We start from the raw sequence: 23,544 nt of genomic DNA, 5'->3' as shown, positions 1-23,544 counted from the left end.
ATGGAACACAGCGAGTTGCCGTCCGACTTTCTCCTTTAGTTTGGATTGCTGTCTTTGCCTTTGGGACGTTGCACCGCTATCTCCACACACAGAGAATAAGCAGTAGCAGTGCATCACTGGGGGACACTGCATGTCAGGACTCTATAAGGTAGTGCCAGCTTTACTCTCCTTCTTGCTGAACTATGAACTATGTTACTATATGCTGAGACTAGTAGTACTGACAGGGAAAGTTGAGACTTCTAGTGCTGAAGAGAAATGCTGAGACTTGTAGTGCTGACTAACAGATAATGTTGAGTCATATAGTGCTGACTGAAAAGGTATGCTGAGACTTGTGCTGACTGACAGGGAATGCTGAATCTTGTAGTGACATCTTGGGCTGACCCCCAATTAAATTGTTATATATTTAAGATTTTCCGCAAAATTTTTATTCTCCCCATAATGCTAAAACAGTGTGCATTTATCCTAGTTTCAGCAAGTTTTTTTTTTTTCTTAATAAAAATTAAACCAATAAGGGGGTGATGATGAAAAGACAATAACTATTCTTGTTAAGACCTGATAGGTCTTTTTCCAGCAGGAAACGCATTTATTACAGGGAATTTATACACTCCAGAGATCAATCAAACCCAATTCTTTACTAATAAATGCAAGACGGGTAGTACCCAAGTTACTGATTTCTCTACCTATCCAGTCCCTCATCCATTACCCCAATAGGAACACCCACTACCAGGGTAGCCTAAAACAAGACACAGACAGCGCTCCGTAGTGTGATATCATTGTAAACCAGGATTGGTATAATAAAACTGGTGCTTACCACATAAAGTTACACTCCACCAAATGTAGCTATGGAAAAGAGTAGTGGTTTTTGGTGCCTGCAGCCGCTCCACGTCCAACCTCAAATATAAAAGCCAAAATTCCTCCAACGTAACAACGTGATTCAGAGGCACTGGACACACAGAGTAGAGGGATCTCAAGTTTAATCACCCATGATGCAATGCGTTTTAAGACTGCTTCATCAGGCATGGCACTTCCAGGGTAGGACACACTTCTCTTTGTTTACAAACCTCAGCAAGTAGGGTTAAATAGTGGGCGAGAAATGTAGAGGATTATTTTATACCTACAATATTCTGGTGAACAAATACTGAGACACCCTTAGAAAATGTAGAATAATAAGAGTGATATTGGTGCCCAGACCAATTTTTATGCATTATGCTTTGTGAAATGGGTCTATAAAAACACTATTCCTGGCATATATGCTTTTACATAATTCATAACCACAACACACTTAATTCTTTTACCCAACCCATGTACATTCAATGTGATCACCTCCCCCCCACCACCATTTTTTTACAAGACTACAACTCCCAGCATGCCCTTGCAGCGAGGACATGTTGGGTGCTGTAGTTGCAACAGCTAGTGGGCATGTGGGAGATGCAGTCGGGTGGATGTGGAGCAAAGCTGACCGGCTCATAGTAATATAAAATTATGCCACTGTAATGTTCATATTTCCCGCCCCGGAGTAGTGATCACGGCTTTGGCGGGAAATATCAAATTGCAGTGCCGTAGTTTCGGTTTTCATATTTCTGTGAGCCAGCCGGCTCCGCTCCTCAGCCAGCGACACCATCTCCACATCTACCACCAGTCCGTTAGCTGTTGAAACTACAACTCCCAGCATGCCCTTACATTGTGCACATGCTGGGATTGGTAGTTGCAACATCTAGAGGGCGGGTGGCCGGGGAGCGGAGCCTGCAGGCTCACAGTAATATGAAACTACGGCACTGTAACTTCATATTTTGGGCGGGAAATATGAAATTACAGGGCCGTGATTTCATTACTGTGAGCCTGCCGGCTCCGCTCCCCGGTCACCCACCTGCATCTCCCATTCGTCCGCTAGCTGTTGGAAGACTAAAACTCCATGCATGCCCTTACAGTGAGGACATGCTGGGAGTTGTACTCTTGCAACAGCTAGCGGGTGGGAGGTAGATGCGGGTGGGTGGCCGGAGAGCTTAGCTTTACAAAAAGTTGCACAAAAAGTCACATTTGCAACTTTTTGTGTGACTTTTTAAAAATGCTGTCAAAAGGCATTTTTGTAAGCCAGGTCTGACCTGAAGGGGGTTTGTGACTTTTTTTTTTTGCCTACGTGCGTCAGTCACACTTCATAAAAAAGGTAACTGTGTTTGCTACTTTATGCATACCCAAGATTCTTTAAAGATTCTTTAATTTGGCACCCAGCAAAAATGAAAAATTAAGAAAAAATATCGACACAGAGGTAGATGTGAATAAAAAAAATAGGTGAAAATCCTTGCAAACTTAGTGATTTGGGCTTCCCAATAGTTAGAGAATTTGATGAACATGATCTAAATTGTGTTACCATGTTAACTGAACTTTTGTTTGGTGAAATTTCTTCTAGTACTAGAGAAGAGGTCACGCCTTTTGCTGGCGGTAATAAATCTAAATTCTGTCCTCCCATCCCCCCTGGCAGCAGTATTGATCTGTTCAGTAAAAGCAGTAAAAAAAAGATGTGATAGCACTTTGCTATCCTAAAAATGAACGCAATTTTCCCCCTGAAGAAATTAAAGTTCTTGATTGGTTGGCATCTAGAGAAGACATTATTGTTACCACGGCCGATAAGGGCGGCGCGGTAGTGCTTTGGTCCAAGACCGACCACAAAGCCCTTAGACAATTAAGTGACAGTCACACTTACAAAAAATTGTCCTCTAATCCAACCAAAAGAATTACAGATAAACTCAGGTCTTTTCTTAGATCCTCAGTTGAGAAACAACTTCTTAGTGAAAGAATGGCTGCAAAATTGCTGCCAGAGGATCCGAAACCAGCAAAATGGTATCTATTACCTAAAATTCACAAGTCACCGACCCAACCCCCCCGGACAACCAATTGTGGTGGGGATTGGGTCGGTGACTGAAGCCCTATCTAGTTATTTGGAATGGATTATCTCTCCCCTCCTCCCCAGCATTCCCTCATATGTTAGGGACACTAGTGACCTATTGGGGACCCTTGATCATTTCTATTGGCAGGAATCATACACCTTAGTCTCCCTTGATGTAGAGGCCCTCTACACCCGCATCCGGGTGTGGAGCCATGACATATTTTCTATGCTATTGAGGAAAACCAAAAGAATTTGTGGATTTTGTAGCGGAAGCTCTTATGTTCATTCTAAGTAACAATACTTTTATGTACGATAACTGTTGGTACAAACAATTGCATGGTACCCCAATGGGGTCCCCAGTTTCATGTACCCTGGCGAACATATATCTTGCTGTTTTCGAATTGACATTAATCCACACTCTCGTGAACCCCTTCACCATTTTTGTGAGGCGGTTCCTGAGATATGTGGACGATGTCTTTATCATTTGGGATGGGTCTGAAAAAGATTTTATTGATTTCGTACATTACTTCAACAGTAATGATATGAATATGCTTTTTACATACGAATTTGGTGGCAAAAGTCTTAACTTTTTGGATGTTACTTTGAATATCGAGGAATTAGGTTTAAAAACTACTAGCTACAGGAAAAAAAAAGCAAGAAATTCCTTGCTACATTATAACAGTTCACACCCGGTTTATGTTAAAAACAAATATTCCCTATTCACAATTTATTAGATTGAAAAGAATAAATAGCGACAGAACCCAATATTTAGCACAGGCAGAAGAATTAAAACAACGCCTAAGACAAAGAAATTATCCTGAAAAAATAATTGAAGAAGCTTTTAAAAAAGCTGAAAAGAGAGATAGGAAAGAGCTTCTAATCCCAAACAAAGTAAAAATAAATGAAAATAGAAAATTACCATGAAAATAACAAAAGATTTATCTTTTCTTTTGATAACTGTTCTCTGAATAGAATTATAAAAACGCCATCTTGACTAATTGGTATATGTTCGAGTAAGACCCATCAATCCAAAGTATAGCAACAAATAAACCCATAATAAGATTCAGGAAAAACAAAACCATCTTGGATCATATAAAATATAAAAATTAAATATAAAAAAAAAGTGAACAAAACTGGCTTATAAAAAACACACCTAAGGGCAATTTTCATTGTGGCCACTGCAATTATTGCAATTACAACCTTAAAAAACGATCTATAAATTTAGGTGGACATACAGTCAAAGTTAATCACTTTAACAGTTGTAAAACCAATTATGTGGTGTATTGTCTACTCTGAACCTGCAGCTGTTTTTACATAGGCAAAACTAAAAGAAATCTTAATCAAAGATTTTGTGAACATATATATTCATTGCGTACTAAAATAGGTGCTACTCGTTTTATAACTCATATGGAGACACAGCATAACAATAATATCAAGGATATCCAATTTGCAGGTTTGCAATATATTCCTCAACAACCGCAAGGTGTAGATAGACACCAGAAATTACTCCAATGTGAAGCGAAATGGATCACGAAGCTAAAAGCTTTAGGGCCATTGGGCCTCAATGAAAGAAATGATCTTAGTTCTTTTTTGTAATGCAGCAATGTTCAATTGGTTTTATGTTTTACCTTTATGTGTCATGTATCTTTAAAAATGGTGATTGGGTCACTCCTCCCCTCGTTCCCTCTCCCATATATACCTGACCAATGATTTCAATGGATCAGGAACCGGAAGATGCGTCTTTGACGCAAAATGTGCTGTCGTTCTAGCTATACGCTCCTGCCATCGGCCGCTCTCCCTCCCTGCACCCCAGGTGAAAGATGTGCCCTGACTCTGTTCGATGATGTTGTGCCGTAATAAAGCATAAACTGAATTTGAAGATTGTGGTGAGTGCAGACACATCTTTTGTTCTTTTTATTTTGTGTTGCAACATTAGGTATAGGATGAGAGTAGCATATTGGGTGTTTTATATCATACAGCTTACAGCTGAGAACATTCACTTTAAACATTTAAGCTGTTACGGACATATGGAATACAGGTACGCCCTTGTGTCCTGATGCTTAGGGACCAAGGGCATACCTGATGCCTTAAAGGGGTACTCCAGTGGAAATTATTATTATTTTTTTTTAGGGATGCACCGATATAGCCCTTCTGCTCCACGGGAGGTTTCTGTCTCAAGGGGCGACACGCCTTCTTTACCGTGAGGACTGTGAATTTATGGAACGGTCTACCTCAGGAACTGGTCACAGCTGGAACAATTTACAGCTTTAAAACAGGATTAGATACATTCCTGGAACAAAATAACATTAATGCTTATGAAGAAATATAAAATCTCATCCCTTCCCCAATATCGTGCCACACCCCTACCCCTTAATTCCCTGGTTGAACTTGATGGACATATGTCTTTTTTCGACCGTACTAACTATGTAACTATATCGGCGGCCGATACATATCGGCGGAAAATAGCGATTTCGGCAAAATGCCGAAACAAAAAAAAAAGTGCCGATAATGACCACCTCCCCTGCCCGCCCACAGCACAAGTTACAAACACTGCCAGTGGCAGAGGCACTCGTGGGGGGGTGCAGGGGGGGCCGGCCGCAACATCTGGGGGGGGGGGGGGGGAGATTGCGCTCTCCGGGATAGGATTAGGAATACTTCTTTTTATGTGCCCGGGCCGGCTCTTGTGTGTGGCTGCAGGCGGGGGCCGACCAGAGCATATAAAAACTAATACTGTGTACTAAAAACCAGGGGGCCTCCAGCTGTTGTGAAACTACAACTCCCAGCATGCCCGGACCGGCAAAGGCTGTCCGGGCATGCTGGGAGTTGTAGTTTCACAACAGCTGGAGGCCCCCTGGTTTTTAGTACACAGTATTAGGTTTTATATGCTCTGGCCGGCACCCGCCTGCAGCCACACACGGGAGCCGGCCTGGGCACATAAAAAGAAGTATTACTAATCCTATCCCGGACATCCCTGTGTCCCGAAAAATCTTTTCGGGACATAAGGATGTCCGGCAGTCACTCACCATTCCCCGGCGTCCTTCTGCGATCCTCCCGCGATCCTCCTGCGGTCCTTCGCCTCTATGGTCGTACGCACGGGACGTCACTGACGTCCCGTGCGTACAACCATAGAGACGCAGGAGGACCGCAGGATCGTCGCAGGAGAACGCACGCTGGTCGGGGCCTGGTAAGTGACCGGCGGCGTGTCATCTTCTTCAGTGTTCTGGTCATCGCTCCTCCGGTCCCGGCACCTACTGCTATGGTCCATAGCAGTAGATGTGACCCCGGGCCGGAGGAGCGGTGACCGGATCACTGTGGGGGCAGCAGTACAGACATACAGCCTCCAGCCATACACTGTATATGTCTGGAAGCTGTATGTCTGTGGGGTGGGGGAACTGCTGACCTAATGTGGGGGGGAGCTGCCTACAAATGTGGGGGGAGCTGCCTAATATTGTTGGGGGGGGAGCTGCCTAATAATGTGGGGGAGCTGCCTAATATTGTGTGGGGGGGGCTGCCTAATATTGTGGAGGGGGGGGCTGCCTAATATTGTGGGGGGGAGGGAGCTGCCTAATATTGTGGGGGGGGGGGAGCTGCCTAATATTGTGGGGGGGAGGGAGCTGCCTAATATTGTGAGGGGGAGGGAGCTGCCTAATATTGTGGGGGGGGGGCTGCCTAATATTGTTGGGGAAGCTGCCTGATATTGTTGGGGGGAGCTGCATGATATTGTCGGGGGGGGGGAGCTGCCTAATATTGTTGGGGGGAGCTGCCCAATATTGTTGGGGGGAGCTGCCCAATATTGTGGGGGGAGCTGCCTACAAATGTGGGGGGAGCTGCCTAATATTGTGGGGGAACTGCCTACTATTGTGGGGAACCTGCCTACTATTGTGGGGGAACTGCTGACCTAATGTGGGGGGGAGCTGCCTACAAATGTGGGGGGAGCTGCCTAGTATTGTTGGGGGGAGCTGCCTAATATTGTGTGGGAACTGCCTACTATTGTTGTGGGGAGCTGCCTACTATTGTGGGGGAACTGCTGACCTAATGTGGGGGAGCTGCCTACTATTGTGAGGAACCTGCCTACTATTGTGGGGGAACTGCTGACCTAATGTGGGGGGGAGCTGCCTAAAAATGTGGGGGGAGCTGCCTAATATTGTTGGGGGAGCTGCCTAATAATGTTGGGGGGAGCTGCCTAATATTGTGTGGGAACTGCCTACTATTGTGGGGGAGCTGCCTACTATTGTGGGGGAGCTGCCTACTATTGTGGGGGAACTCCCGACCTAATGTGGGGGAGCTGGCAATCTAATGTGGGGGAATCTAATCTAATGAGCGGAGTGCTGAATTTTACCAGAAGACGGGGAGAAGTCATTTTCGGTATCGGTATCGGTCGGACATTTTTTTTAATTTCGGTTTCGTTTCGTTTCTGAAATTTCCATTTCGGTGCACCTCTAATTTTTTTTTAAATCAACTGGTGTCAGAAAGTTAAACAGATTTGTAAATTACTTCTATTAAAAAAAAATCTTAATCCTTCCAGTACTTATTAGCTGCTGAATACTACAGAGGAAATTATTTTCTTTTTGGAACACAGAGCTCTGTGATGACATCATGACCACAGTGCTCTCTGCACTGTCCTGCAGAGAGCACTGTCCACTGCTCTGTCCATTTTAGGAATTGTCCAGAGCAGCATATGTTTTCTTTGGGGATTTTCTTCTACTCTGGACAGTTCTTAAAATGGACAGAGATGTCAGCAGAGAGCACTGTGCTCGTGATGTCAGCAGAGAGCTCTGTGTTCCAAAAAGAAAATAATTTCCTCTGTAGTATTCAGAAGCTAATAAGTACTGGAAGGATTAAGATTTTTTAATGGAAGCAATTTACAAATCTGTTTAACGCTGGAGTACCCCTTTAAGCAGCTTTGAAGCAAGCGCTTCAGACACTCACTGCTATTAACAGGCAACAGTGATCCCGCTGCTGCCGTCCATTTAACCCTTTAGACGCCGGCAGATCCTTTAGACTGGCGCAGACCTGCAAAGACATGTCACAGACACTATGCACCCAAATAACCCGACAAAAACTAGTCAATTTTAGCTTAGTAAATGAGGGCCAATGTATCATTTTTACCATAAAGTGCACTGCGTAAAAACCAACCCTCACAAAAGTGCAGTTATATTATAAATTTCCGCCCACAGAATTTTTTTGGGTTTTGTGGTACATTGTATTGTAAAATAAAGATATCAATACAAAGTGCAATTGGTCGTGCAAAAAACAAGCCCTCATATGGGTCTGTAGGTGGAAAAATAAAAGAGTTTGATTATAAAAAGAGAGAAGGAAAAAACAAAAATGCAAAAATGAAAGTTGGCTGTGTCCATAAGGCTAAAATGGGATATGTCCTTAAGGGGTTAAACCGATAAATATTCACTGAGCAGTCTCCATCAATTAAATCAAAGAGATCTACATCTGATGCCCTACAGCCTTATAAAATAGAAATAATTTGTCTCTCCATGCTCCCTCCCCCCCCCCCCTCCCCAAATAAGCCATTAGTCTCCATGGCACCGATCGTGTCAGGAAGCCTCTTCCTGCAGGTGTATAGGCTCAGGGTATGTTTCCAGGACCCTTACTGCATCCCTTTTCACCCTTCCAAATTTCCCAATGTAACCATCAGTGCCTCCTTACAACATCTTAAGTTCTTAAGAATTGCAAGCTCATCTTTCACTGTGCTAATCCTTCCTTCTGCTTCCCCACAACTGGAGTAAAGATATTTGAAAGCTAATTGATCTTTTTTGGTCCATAAGGCCCCCAATAACAGAATTTAATTTCTCTAGAGCTTTTACACAAACATCGGCAATCCACAGTGGTGGTTCATTTAAGGGGCTTTTAATATTTTTTTTTTCCTGCCCAGAATCAGCTATGGGTACTGGGCCCCACCTCAGTTGGTTTCTCTCACCCACCAGGCTTAAAAAGGTGTCCAGCTGAGGGCTTCTCCTTAACTGTGTGGGCCATTTTTTATTTCCAGTGATATCCAAAGACGTGCCCAGCCCAAATAACAAAAGAATAGAAGAATAGTGATTATGTCAGTAGGTATAGCCTTCCTCCTGTGTAACTTTTCTAATATAAAGAGATCCAGATTAAATATTAAACATGTTTTACCACAGTGAAGGGAGATGATAAAGCACAGCACAGTCTACTTCTCTGAGTCTCTTACCCTCCAGGGGGATCTTCTGTGAAGTGTGTGTGTGCTAAGATGGCTTCTATTAGATAACAGCAGCCATCTTAGCCAGATCACTGACTTACATGTAAGTCCAGGTGGGCCAAGTCCCAGACACCCAGGGCAAACAGGTGTGCCGCACACAACTTAGTCGACTTAAAAATGAAAAAGTTTTGGCTGTCAACCCCTTCCTGCCTTATGACATATTTATGTCATGGGCAGCATGAGGTTTGCACAATAGGATGCATATTTACACCATGCATCATGTGATACCTCATGGTGACACTTTCACGATCGCTGCTGCTATCTGTAGCAGCCTATCACACTAAACACAGGGGTGACCAATGAGAGTGTTTCTGGCCTAGCAATCGCCGTGTCTGATCAGTCAGTGCCGAGTGACCAATCACAGAATTTGGGCATTGTCCAGCCCCATTGTCCAGCATCCTGCTCTCTGCCCTCCATTTCTGCTCCAGAGACTCAGAGAGCGGGTGTTGCTTGCTGAATGGCAATTATAAACTGTAAATCAGCCAGTCAGTGATGTGTGTGAAAAAAGTGATTTCGAAACCTGTCCCAAACCTCTCCATCGGCCAAAAACCCTAATTATCCACACTTATATCACCCACCTTATAGGGTCACCGACCCTTTCATCACCCACCCAGTCTCACTCACGTCTGTGGGTATGTCAAGTGCTTATCGTCAGTTTTTACTGTAGATCAGCAATAGTCTGTGTTACATTTCACAGCCCAGAAGAAGTCTCCGACATGGCAAATAGATTATGTGAATACATTACAGTAAAATATAACTTTTGAGAATGCATTTAAATCCAGGCCTATTTTTTTCACTGGAGTACCCTTTTAAAGGGAATGTGTCACCATTTAGGGCTGCCATTACTGTACCATCTGTTTGGTGTGTCACTTCACAACATTTACACAGACGCACTGAACAGCCAGAAAGAGACCTCCAGGGCTGCCACACAACCTTTCTTTGATATCTCTAATCCTGCAGTAACATTCAGAGCCCACAGTTCATGACTGTCACACACAGCTTTCCCAAGCTCCTGGCCTGCTTAGTACTGAAACAGGAGCCTTGGAATGCGGTGTATGGGTCAGACCCTGTAGGGACATGAGTCATTGCAGGATCTCACCATCACACACAGCTTTCCAAGGCTCCTGAATGGCTACAAACGTTTCGTTACTAAGTAAATCAGGAGCCTGGTGAAATCGGTGTGTGACAGTCAAACCCTTTAATTACTCATAGCCCTGTTAGGGTACGTTCACACTGCGAAATTCCTGCGGAATCCCGCGAGCAGTATTGAACGAGTGGAATTCCACGCAGTGAACATTACCATCAGGGTGAATGGGTCTTCCGCGAGACCCGTTCACACTGAGGAATTTCAGCAGCAGGCAATCCTGCCGCTGAAATTGTTCCACACAGAGAATGAACATGTTCATTCTTTGTGCGGAATTCCGTGAACACTGCATAGCCATCAATGGTGAAAGTGCAGTGCCTCATGGTCCTACCGCCGAAGTATTTTCGACGACAGCCACCAGATGGAATCGACACTCACGGAATTCTGCGAGTGGAGATTCCACAGTGTGAACGTACCCTTATGATTACAGAGTCTGATTGTCCTACAAAGCTTTCCAAGGCTCCTGATCTGCTTAGTACAGAAACATTTCTGGCCATTAAGGAGCCTGGAAAAGCTTTCATGGCCCTGTAATGATTAAAGAGCCAGACTGTCACACAGAGCTTTCCCAGGCTCCTGAATGGCCAGAAATGTGTCAGTACTAAGCAGATCACATGCCATTCAGGAGCCTGTGAAAGCTGTTATCATTACAGTGCCATGAGTCATTACAGGGCGTAACTGTAACACAGAGCTTTACCAGGTTCCTGAATTATCATGAACGTTTCAGTACGAAGCATATCACATGCCCTTCAGGAGCCTGGGAAGTTTGTGTGTGAAAGCCAGACCCTGTAATTAGAGATGAGCGAACTTACAGTAAATTCGATTCGTCACGAACTTCTCGGCTCGGCAGTTGATGACTTATCCTGTATAAATTAGTTCAGCTTTCAGGTGCTCCGGTGGGCTGGAAAAGGTGGATACAGTCCTAGGAAAGAGTCTCCTAGGACTGTATCCACCTTTTCCAGCCCACGGGAGCACCTGAAAACTGAACTAATTTATGCAGGATAAGGCATCAACTGCCGAGCCGAGAAGTTCGTGACTAATCGAATTTACTGTAAGTTCGCTCATCTCTACCTGTAATCAATACAGGGCCATGAGTCTTAATGGGTCTGACTTTAATTCTTTACAACCTCTGCCCCCTCCACTACTGTGATCTGCTTACAGCGCTCCTCAGACCCTCCACTTTCTGGACCAATGCTTCTTCTCACCACCGCTCTGGAATGAATGTATTTCGGAACACTCAGGGTTTACATATGGACATTCACTCGACAGCGGAGTGCTGCCAGAACATGCTGGGTGCTAGAACCGCTCGGAAATGCTTTGTCTCATAGACAGCAATGCATTTATGTGCAGAGTCCACCGAAAAAATAGACATATCTATTCTTTCTACGGAGTCTGTAATCAGGATTTCCACAGCAGAAACACTGCGGCCGGCAGTGGCTAAGAGACATCTGCTAGTGGCCGGCACTAGCCAAGAGACATCTGGCAGCAGCTGGCAGCGACCAAGAGACATCTGGCAGAAGCAGGCAGTGGCCAAGAGACATCTAGTAGTCTGTTCTTTACCACTCTTCAGACACCAACAAAATGGTGACAGTGGAATTGGAAAAAAAAAAATAGAAAAACTCCTCCCCCATTGCACACAGAAAGAAGAGGAAGGTAGATGGGCAAGGCCAAATTTGCAGAAGTCAGACAAGTTGCTTGCTTTCACTAGATTGCTCATGTTAGCTCCCTCTGCTAGTCAATAGTGAGATATGACAAGTTAGTATTGAATATTTTCATAATTTGTAACAAGAATTTTTTTTTTATATTTCTATAATATTTTAGAAATGTGAAAAAATTATTTAAACTCTACAAAAAAAAATAAAAAATTTAGTGACACATTTCCTTTAAAGGGGTATTCCAGGCCAAAACTTTTTTCCATATATCAACTGGCTCTGGAAAGTTAAACAGATTTGTAAATTACTTCTATTAAAAAATCTTAATCCTTCCAATAGTTATTAGCTTCTGAAGTTGAGTTGTTGTTTTCTGTCTAACTGCTCTCCGATGACTCACGTCCCGGGAGCTGTGCAGTTCCTATAGGGATATTCTCCTATCATGCACAGCTCCCGGGACATGACATCATCATTGAGCAGTTAGACAGAAAACTTCAGAAGCTAATAACTATTGGAAGGATTAAGATATTTTAATAGAAGTAATTTACAAATCTGTTTAACTTTCCGGAGCCAGTTGATATATATATATATATATATATATATATATATATATATATATATATATATAAGGTTTTGCCTGGAATACCCTTAACTCCCATATGTGTATTTATTTCCTATTTTTTCATTTTAGGAGCCAATGGCACTTTTTTTTAGTTTGTGCACTGGTCCTTAACTGGTCAAGCAAAAACGCCAGTACCTTTAATTTATGTATTGGTAATGCATCAAAAAATTCATGTGCTATGAAGATTGTATAACCTAAAAGAAAAAAAAATAGTTACAAATCATGAAACTCAGTTTCTAAATTTTCAATTAAAACACTGGCACAGATTTAGGAAATTATACAAGGTAAATAATAACACAGAACACCCCCCAGTAATTTTGCCTACCTACACAATTTTTTTTTTTTTTTCCTGATCTCTTAAGATTTGAGGGGGGGAAAAAAACAGCATTGTGTGTAGGTCTTAATAAAATATCTGCAGGGTTTTGAGAAGAACCTGAGGACAACCCCACTTTATCAGGTTAAAAATGCAATTTGTAAGGTTGTTTCTTCATGCAAAATGTCGCCATTGAATAAAATTCTGGCACATGAAAATGTGCGCTACAATTGTGTCACAAAAGCTGACACTATGATACGAGCATGTGGAAAGTGGTTCCTCTGAATGAAGACGCTTCTTCCAGTGGATGTGTAATTAATATTTTATTATATTGCAACACATTTCAATCCCGAACTGGGATCTTCATCAGGCATACAGTACATGGGACATGAACAACTTATATACATGACATGATAACCACTTCCAGATCACCAGAAAAAAGCCGTGTGCAAAAATGCAGGTAAACAAGCAGGTAGCAAGAGATGCCAATAGCAATGGAATAATAAAAACAAAAGAAGAATAAAAAAAATAAAAAAAACATGCACTTTAAAATAATCAATGTAGCAAGACTGCCAGTAAAGACCCAAAAATGTGAAAGACAAAACATATATATATATATATATATATATATATATATATATATATATATATATATATATATATATATATATAAATAAACTATGCATCGATGAAAAAGCTGGACTGCAAAACCAGTTCAAAATTCCACCAGTAGGTGGCAGTGTTGCATAGGAGTTCATATAAAGTGGTGCGTGCAGAAGAGGAAAAGCAAATACAAAATCAAAGGGGGACATTTATCACAGGATTTAGACAGTTTTTTCCTGTCTAAATTTGTCGCACAGAAAGTTGCAGTCTAAATATATGTGACTTTTTTGCAACTTTTGCTTTAAAGGATTTTTAGAACATGATGCATTCTAGTCTATTTTAGACGGAAAAATGCATTGGTGCTGAATTTATCAAAAGTGACTTTTCAGCGACAAGACGCATCGTGCCTTGCGCCTTTTGATAAATTAGGCACACAATAGACCAGCCTAACGCACTGCAGTTTGGTCTATATTGATGCGGGACATAGTCAGCTTTGATAAATCTCCCCCACTGAATCGCTGTATAGTGTGCCGGGTTTTGGAATATAACCAGCAAGGGTATGAAGTTGGATCCAGCCGTGGCCCCCGACTTCCATTCCAACCAAATTCTCTCTCCAAAAGCCCAATGGCGTGCCATCTCTTCTGAGCACTGTAGTTCACCCGCAGAGCACTTTACATCCACATGAGGTATTTTCATACTCAGAAGAAATTGGGTTACAAACTTTTGGGGTCTTTTTCTCCTATTACCTCTTGTGAAAATGAAAAATTTTGGGTAACTCCAGCATTTTATTGAAATTTTTTTATTTTTACATCCCAATTTAATGAAAGTTCGCCAATCACCTGTAGGGTGTTAAGGATCACTTTACCCCTTGTTACCGTCCTTGAGGGGGTGTAGTTTCCAAAATAGTATGCCATGTGGATTTTTTTTTTTTTTTTACTGTTCTGGCATTATGGGGGCTTATGTGACATGCCCCCCAAAAAACATTTCAGCAAAATTCGCTCTCCAAAATCCCAATGTCGCTCCTTTCCTTCTGAGCCCTCTAGTACACCCACACAGCACTTTACATCCACATATGAGGTAATTCCTTACTCGAGAGAAATAGGGTTACAAATTTTGGAGGGCATTTCTCCTATTACACCTTGTGAAAATGAAAAGTTTGGGTTAACACCAGCATTTTAGTGTTAAAAATCTAAATTTTCATTTTTATGTCCAAATTTAACAAAAGTTCGTCAATCACCTGTGGGGTGTTAAGGCTCACTGTACCCCTTGTTACATTCCTTGAGGGGTGTAGTTTCCAAAATTGTATGCCATGTGGTATTTATTTTTTTTGCTGTTCTGGCACCATAGGGGCTTTTCTAAATGTGACATGCCCCCCCAAAAACCATTTCAGCAAAATTCACTCTCCAAAATGCCATCCTCTAGTGCACCCACAGAGCACTTTACATCCACATATGAGGTATTTCCTTACTCGAGAGAAAATGAATTACAAGTTTTGGGGGGCCTTTTTACCTTTTACCCCTTGTAAAAATGAAAAAAAAATGGGGCTACAATAACATTTTAGTGTAAAAAATTGAGATTTTGATTTTTCTCCTCCATTTTACTGTTATTCCTGTGAAACACATAAAGGGTTAAAAATAACATTTTGAATGTCATTTTGAATACGGTACTTTGAGGGGTGCAGTTTTCATAATGGGGTCCATTATAAGGGATTTCCAAAATAAAGACCCTCAAATTCACTTTTAAACTTAACTGGTCCCTGAAAAATTCTGATTTTGAAATTTTCGGAAAAAATTGGAAAATTGCTGCCATACTTTGAAGCCCTCTGATGTCTTCAAAAAGTAAAAACATTTCAGCTTTATGATGCAAACCTAAAGTAGACATATTGTATATGTGAATAAATATGTAATTTATTTGACATGCAGAGTGATTAAAAGTTAGAAAAATGCTACATTTTCAAATTTTTTCTGACATTTTTGAATTTTTCACCAAGAAATGATGCAAGTATCGACGTAAATTTACCTCTAACATAAAGTAGAATATGTCACGAAAAAACTCTCGGAATCAAATTTATAAGTAAAACCATCCCAGAGTTATTAATGCTTAAAGTGATAGAGGTCAGATTTACAAAAAATGCTCCCGTCCTTAGGGTTATAATGGGCTCCGTCCCCAAGGGGTTAAACGCAAGGAGGTATATTGGATATACCGTATGGGAACCCTGGTTCCGTATGAGCTCTCAGAAGTTATCCTGTAGTGGAATATATAGTTTATTACCCTTACAGTTTATATTTTCACCCTCTTCTATAGAATTCTATTGCGAGAACACAACAAGTCTAATATACTAGTATACACCTTCTCACTTATACTATTTGGGGGGGATTCATCAATCTATATAGTGCATTTTTAAGTGTATTTTCTCACGCAAAATCTTGAGCAATTATATTTTCTGCATTCTTTTTCTGCGTTTCTTTTGGTGGAACTTTTTCTAACGATGTCACCCTTCGGGTGTACCATAGAGCCATTTTTCCCGTAGACATCAATTTACTAACTGCGTCTATTTTTTTGCAAATATACACCACCTCGGAGGACACGTACCAAAGTGTCTATTTTCACACAGTAAGGACTGCAACTCCCATCATGGACAAACTCTGCCCATGATGTGAGTTATAGTCCAGGGGTTGAGGTGCAGATCGCAGCAGGTCATTATCCAGAGATCTGCTGCGATCTGCATTTATTAACTATACAAGCCGGCGGTACATGCGGCTTCACTGCGCTGCCGCCGGCTCTTGTATACACTGTCATAATTCATAATCCCCGCTGCCGGAACACGGCAATAGCTATACACCAATCAGGGCTCCCGTCTCCCAGCGGGGATTATGAATTATAAGAGCTGTATATAGGAGCCAGCGGCAGGGCAGTGTAGACGCATGTGCCACGACTTGTATAGTTAATAAATGCAGATCACAGGAGAGTGATCTGCAGAGATCTGCCCCTCTGCCCTTGGACTACTACTCCAATCATGGGACAGAGTCTGCCCCATGATGGGAGTAGTTGTAGTACTGCAGCGCTGCTGAAGGATGGCACTTGCACATCCCCCGGCTGCGGAACTTTTAGGACTACTACTCCCATCATGGACATACTCTGCCCATGATGGGAGTTATAGTCCAGGGGCTGAGGTGCAGATCGCACCGGGTCATTCTGCAGAGACCCGCTGCGATCCGCATTTATTAAGATAACAAGCTGGCGGTACATGCGTCTACAATGCACTGCCCGCCAGCTTCTATATACACGGCTCATAATTTATAATCCCCGCCTCCATGAGAGGGGAGCTCTGATTGGTCAATAGCTATCCACCAATCAGAGCTCCTGTGTTCCGGCGGGGATTATGAATTGTGTCAGTGTATATAGGCGCACAGGAGCGCAGTGTAGCTGCATGTACCGCCAGCTTTTTAACTTAAATGTGGATCGCATAAGATCATTTTCTGGAGATCTGTTGCGATCCGCATTTATTAACTAAATTACCGGCCTTACATGCGTCTACATCGCGCTCCTCGATGTCTCCTATATACACTGTCAAAATTCATAATCCCCGCCACCGGAACACAGGAGCTCTGATTGGTGGATAGCTATTGACCTATGAGTGCTCCCCTCTCCCGGCAGCAGGGATTATGAATTATTACAGTGTATATAGAAGCCTGCGGCAGCGCAGTGTAGCCGCATGTACTGCCGGCTTGTTAACCTGCACCTCAGCCCCTGGACTATCCATGATGGGAGTAGTAGTCCTAAAAGTCCTGCAGCAAGGGGATGTGCAAGTGCCATCCCTCAGCAGCGCTGCGGTACTACAACTACTCCCATCATGGGACAGGCTCTGTCCCATGATAGGAGTAGTAGTCCTAAGGCAGAGGGACAGATTTCTGTTCACATTATGCGTTTTGCATAATGGGAATAGAGCCTTTCTGGCAGTGTGTTCCCAAACAGGGACACTCCAGCTGTTGCTTAACTACAGCCCCCATGATGGGAGTTGTAGTTTAGCAATAATTGGAGGCTCCCTGTTTAGGAACACGCTGCATTATGTGCGCTCTTCCCAGGGGAGAGCTAAAAAAATTTACTAACCCATATTTCTTGTTTTTCTTTTCTTCTCATTTCAGATACGTGAATGCGGAGGACTACGTCAGATTCGGTGGACTGCGACGATGACCATTTATTTAAAAAAAATTTTTAATAAAATGGTTAATGAGGACTGTGGGGGAGTATTTTTTTTTAATTAAATTTTTTTTTCAATGTGTCTTGTTTTTTATAATTGAATTTTCAGGGTTAGTAGTAGAAGCTGTCTTATAGACGGAATCCATTACTAAGCCAGGGCTTAGCGTTAGCCCCAAAATCAGCTAGCGCTAACCCCCAATTATTACCCGGGTACCCATCGCCACAGGGGTGCCGGGAACAGCCGGTACCAACAGGTACCAAAAATGGCGCTCCTGGGCCTAGGCGGTAACAGGCTGGCGTCAGGCTGTTGCTGCTTGGTTAGTATCTGGCAGATACTGAAATAAGTACAAGCCCACTCGCCACGTCAAGGCCACCTATTTAGAGTGGGTCCCAAACATCCCTAGCATCAAATGGCGTAGCACTGGGCAGTGACCACCACCACCGCAACACCAGTGCCCACAGGGGGAACTACCCACTTGCCCCAATGCCACTCAAACCAGTCCTTGGGCTGCACCTCCTCACAGACACGGTGCCACGGCAGCAATGGACAAGGCACCGAACCACACCAGTGTGAACAAGGTGTAAAAGCTCATTTACCAAGTGCTCCCATTAAGACTGGGAGGCTGCCAGAAATGAAAGGGCCCTGTGTAGAGACCTGCTACTTTATCAGGGCCGGACTGGGGATAAAAACCAGCCCTGGAAATTATTGCATACCAGCCCCACAACACATTGTGCCAGCCATCAGCCACCGTGTGCGCAGGCGTATTACTTTACATGGATATATATATATATATATATGTATTTACACACACACATCTACATATATGTCACAGTATAGTTCAGTATAGTATAGTATAGTCCCCCACATTAGGTGGAGTATATAGTCCCCCACATTAGGTGGAGTATATAGTCCCCCACATTAGGTGGAGTATATAGTCCCCCACATTAGGTGGAGTATATAGTCCCCCACATTAGGTGGAGTATATAGTCCACCACATTATGTGGAGTATATAGTCCACCACATTAGGTGCAGTATATAGTCCCCCACATTAGAAGCAGTATAGTTCCCCACATTAGGTGCAGTATATAGTCCCCCACATTAGGTGCAGTATATAGTCCTCCACATTAGGTGGAGTATATAGTCCACCACATTAGGTGGAGTATATAGTCCACCACATTAGGTGGAGTATATAGTCCACCACATTAGGTGCAGTATATAGTCCCCCACATTAGAAGCAGTATAGTTCCCCACATTAGGGGCAGTATATAGTCCCCCACATTAGGGGCAGTATATAGTCCCCCACATTAGGGGCAGTATATAGTCCCCCACATTAGGTGCAGTATATAGTCCCCCACATTAGGTGCAGTATATAGTTCCCCACATTAGGTGCAGTATATAGTCCCCCACATTAGGTGCAGTATATAGTCCCCCACATTAGGTGCAGTATATAGTCCACCACATTAGGTGCAGTATATAGTCCACCACATTAGGTGCAGTATATAGTCCACCACATTAGGTGCAGTATATAGTCCACCACATTAGGTGCAGTATATAGTCCACCACATTAGGTGCAGTATATAGTCCCCCACATTAGGTGCAGTATATAGTCCACCACATTAGGTGCAGTATATAGCCCACCACATTAGGTGCAGTATATAGCCCCCCACATTAGGTGCAGTATATAGTCCCCCACATTAGGTGCAGTATATAGTCCCCCACATTAGGTGCAGTATATAGTCCCCCACATTAGGTGCAGTATATAGTCCCCCACATTAGGTGCAGTATATAGTCCCCCACATTAGGTGCAGTATATAGTCCCCCACATTAGGTGCAGCATATAGTCCCCCACATTATCTGCAGTATATAGTCCCCCACATTAGGTGCAGTGTATAGCTTCCCCACATTAGGAGCAGGATAGCTCCCCCACATTAGGTGCAGTATAGCTCCCCCACATTAGGTGCAGTATAGCTCCCCCACATTAGGTGCAGTATAGCTCCCCCACATTAGGTGCAGTATAGCTCCCCCACATTAGGTGCAGTATAGCTCCCCCACATTAGGTGCAGTATAGTTCCCCCATATTAGGTGCAGTATAGTTCCCCACAATAGGTGCAGTATAGCTCCCCCCCATTAGGTGCCATATAGTTCCCCACATTATGTGCAGTATAGTTCTCCAAATTAGGTGCAGTATAGTTCCCCCACATTAGGTGTAGTATAGTTCCCCCACATTAGGTGCCATATAGTTCCCCCACATTAGTTGCCATATAGTTCCCCACATTATGTGCAGTATAGTTCCCCAGATTAGACACAGTATAGTTCCCCCACATTAAGCTCAGTAGAGTTCCCCCACATTAGGTGCAGTAGAGTTCCCCCACATTAGGTGCAGTATAGTTCTCCACATTAGGTACAGTATATAGTCCCCCACATTAGGTGCAGTATAGTTCCCCCCCCCCTTTGGGTGCAGTATAGTTCTCCACATTAGGTTTAGTATATAGTCCCCCACATTAGGTGCAGTACATAGTCCCCCACATTAGGTGCAGTACATAGTCCACCACATTAGGTGCAGTATATAGTCCCCCACATTAGGTGCAGTATATAGTCCCCCACATTAGGTGCAGTATATAGTTACCCCACATTAGGTGCAGTATATAGTTCCCCCACATTAGGTGCAGTATTTAGTCCCCCACATTAGGTGCAGTATTTAGTCCCCCACATTAGGTGCAGTATAGTTCTCCACATTAGGTACAGTATATAGTCCCCCACATTAGGTGCAGTATAGTTCCCCCACATTAGGTGCAGTATAGTTCCCCCACATTAGGTGCAGTATAGTTCCCCCACATTAGGTGTAGTATATAGTCCCCCACATTAGGTGCAGTACATAGTCCCCCACATTAGGTGCAGTACATAGTCCCCCACATTAGGTGCAGTACATAGTCCCAGTACATAGTCCCCCACATTAGGTGCAGTACATAGTCCCCCACATTAGGTGCAGTACATAGTGCCCCACATTAGGGGCAGTATATAGTCCCCCACATTAGGGGCAGTATATAGTCCCCCACATTAGGGGCAGTATATAGTCCCCCACATTAGGGGCAGTATAGCTCCCTCACATTAGGTGCAGTATAGCTCCCCCACATTAGGTGCAGTATAGCTCCCCCACATTAGGTGCAGTATAGCTCCCCCACATTAGGTGCAGTATGTTCCCCCCAAAGACATACAGCCTTCAGCCATATACAGTCTATGGCTGGAGGCTGTATGCCTGTTTACTGTCCCACTTCAGTATTCCGACCACCGCTCCGGGGTCACGATCTACTGATATGGCCCATAGCCTATGATCGTGACCCCGGAGCGGTGGTCGGAATACTGAAGAAGATGTGCCGCTGCCAGCTGGTCACTTACCTACCATGCGCGTGTCCTACTCACCGCTCCGCTCTGTTATTATGAGTGCAGGAACGGAACGTCAGTGACCTCCCTGCATGAGCTATTTCGGGGCCAGTGGCCGCACAGATGTAACCGGGGCATGAGCGCCAATGATCCGGCCCTGGCGGACGCTGAAGGGGAAAAAAAATGTGCAGAAACATTTCAAAGCGGCTAGGCCAGTCCAGGCCTGTACTTTATACAAGGTTGGGCTGAGGGGGTGGGGCAGAGTACAGATCAAGAAAAAAAGAAAAAAGCAGGGGATAGAAAACACAGTGTGAATTCAAGTGGAGGAAACAGACATGGTCGCACATCCACATTTTGTATTTTGATCTAATATAATCCATAATATTATATCAACTATTTTTTCAGAATTTCTTTTTGTGGTATTTTCATTCTATTATCACATCACTTCTACATAATTGTAAACATTACTCACCATCTGTGTTCTCACTGCTCAGTATATATGTCCACGGCTGGATCCAACTTCATACCCTTGCTGGTTATATTCCAAAACCCGGCACACTATACACCGATTCAGTGATTTTGTATTTGCTTTTCCCCTTCTGCATGCACCACTTAATATGAACTCCTATGCACCACTGCCACCTACTGGTGGAATTTTGAACTGGTTTTGCAGTCCAGCAATCAGCTGTTTCATCAATCCATACAGTTTTTTATATATGTTTGTCTTTCACATTTTTAGGTTTTTATTGGCAGTCTTGCTACATTGATTATTTTAAAGAGCATTTTTTTTTATTCTTCTTTTGCTTTTATTATTCCATTGCAATTGGCATCTCTTGCTACCTGCACGTTTACCTGCAATTTTGCATACAGCTTTTTTCTGGTGATCCGGAAGAGGTCATCATGTCATGTATATAAGTTGTTCATGTCCAATGTACTGGATGTCTGATCAAGATCCCAGTTCGGGATCAAATTGCGTTGCAATATAAAATATTAATTACACATACACTGGGAGAAGCGCCTTCATTCAGAGGAACTACTTTCCACATGCTCATATAATTTCCCTACCAGATTGACTGACGACGCCCCCGGGAGTTCCTCGTGGCAGCAAACCCGCATCTTTCTCTCAAGACGCTACTGTAGGTGTTGTGCCCTGAGCGCAACACCTAGGGGTAAGGACCCAAAAAATTTTAATGCTATTTTACTTCCATAACGGTCCTCACTAGGGGCGCACCCCGTATTGTTTTTTCTTACTCCATTTAAAAGCTGACCCTAAACTGTTAAGATGGAAATAGTAAATCTGGCCAGTATAGTCACGCTATAAATGTTTGATTGGTAGGAATTGGGTGCACTGGGGTGCCACTTTATCCCTCAGTGCATAGATATGGTCGTGCTCCCGCTCATTTAGCAACACTTCCTTAAACGAAATCTATCAGTAGTGTCAACCGCACTTAACCCGTTACACAGGCTTGTAGTGCGGGTGATGCGGATTAAAACGGTACTCACATTGGGGGGAATTTATCATTATGTGTCTATTGTAGACACAGTTCTACCCCTTTACACTGCTTGTTTATTGTACACTCTTGCTCAGAATTTACTTCGGTTTTGCACTCCTTTGATAAATTTTGTGCAAATATAGAAACGCCCCCCCTCGCTCTACCGTACACTCCTTCTCTACCTCACAGGAAAAGTGGACGTAGGGATTTTGTTCTATTGCTTTGAGGTCGGATTCCATTGAGGTTTTTTGTCCATCAGCAAAAAACGCCAGAAAAAATGTTGCTGCTTGGTTGGTATCTGGCTGATACTGAAAAAATGAGGGAACCACACACTTTTTTTTTATTATTTATAAAAAAATAAATAAAAAATTGGGTTCCCCCTATTTTCAGTATCAGCCAGATACCAACCAAGCAGCAACAGCCTGACGTTATCAGGGTGGGCGAGGACCATTGTTACTGGCCCTCCCCAGCCTAAATAACGCCAGCCTGTTACCGCCTAGGCCCAGGAGCGCCATTTTTGACGCTCCGGGCCTGTTGGTACCAGCTCTTCCCGGCACCCCTCTGGCGGTGGGTACCGGGGTAATAATTGGGGGTTAGCGCTAGCTGATTTTATACATTAGTATAAAAGGCGGCGGTGCATGCGTCTACATTGCTTCTATATACACTGTCATAATTCATAATCGCCGTCGCCGGAACACGGGAGCTCTGATTGGAGAACAGCTATTGACCAATCAGAGCTCCCCTCTCCCGGCGGCGGCGATTATGAATTATGACAGCTGTATATAGAAGCCGCAATGTAGACGCATGTACTGCCGCTTTGTATAGTTAATAAATGCGGATCTCCAGAGAATGATCTGCTGCGATCCACATTTATTAAGCGGTACATGCGTCTACATCGCGCTACCCACGGCTTCTATATACAGTTGTCATAATTCATAATCCCCGCCGCCTGAACACGGGCGCTCTGATTGGAAAATACCTATTGACCAATCAGAGCTCCCGTCTCCCGATGGGGATTA

General features: G+C 43.4%; 1 protein-coding gene across 4 annotated transcripts in view; it reads right to left on the bottom strand.

Annotated features, from left to right (window-relative positions):
• Positions 1 to 23,544, bottom strand: part of NDUFAF7 (NADH:ubiquinone oxidoreductase complex assembly factor 7) — a 262,505-nt gene that overhangs the window by 93,918 nt on the left and 145,043 nt on the right. For all 4 annotated transcript variants that reach the window (XM_056566974.1, XM_056566973.1, XM_056566976.1 and 1 more), the window contains one exon: positions 12,670 to 12,728. In XM_056566974.1, the coding sequence (XP_056422949.1) occupies positions 12,670 to 12,728 (59 nt within the window). The remainder of the gene's footprint in view (positions 1 to 12,669; positions 12,729 to 23,544) is intronic.

The sequence above is a fragment of the Hyla sarda genome, chromosome 3 (assembly GCF_029499605.1).
Source record: "Hyla sarda isolate aHylSar1 chromosome 3, aHylSar1.hap1, whole genome shotgun sequence".
In the NCBI taxonomy this organism is placed as follows: domain Eukaryota; kingdom Metazoa; phylum Chordata; class Amphibia; order Anura; family Hylidae; genus Hyla; species Hyla sarda.
Note: the sequence above shows the minus strand (reverse complement) of the source record. Positions and strands in the feature narration are given on the sequence as shown.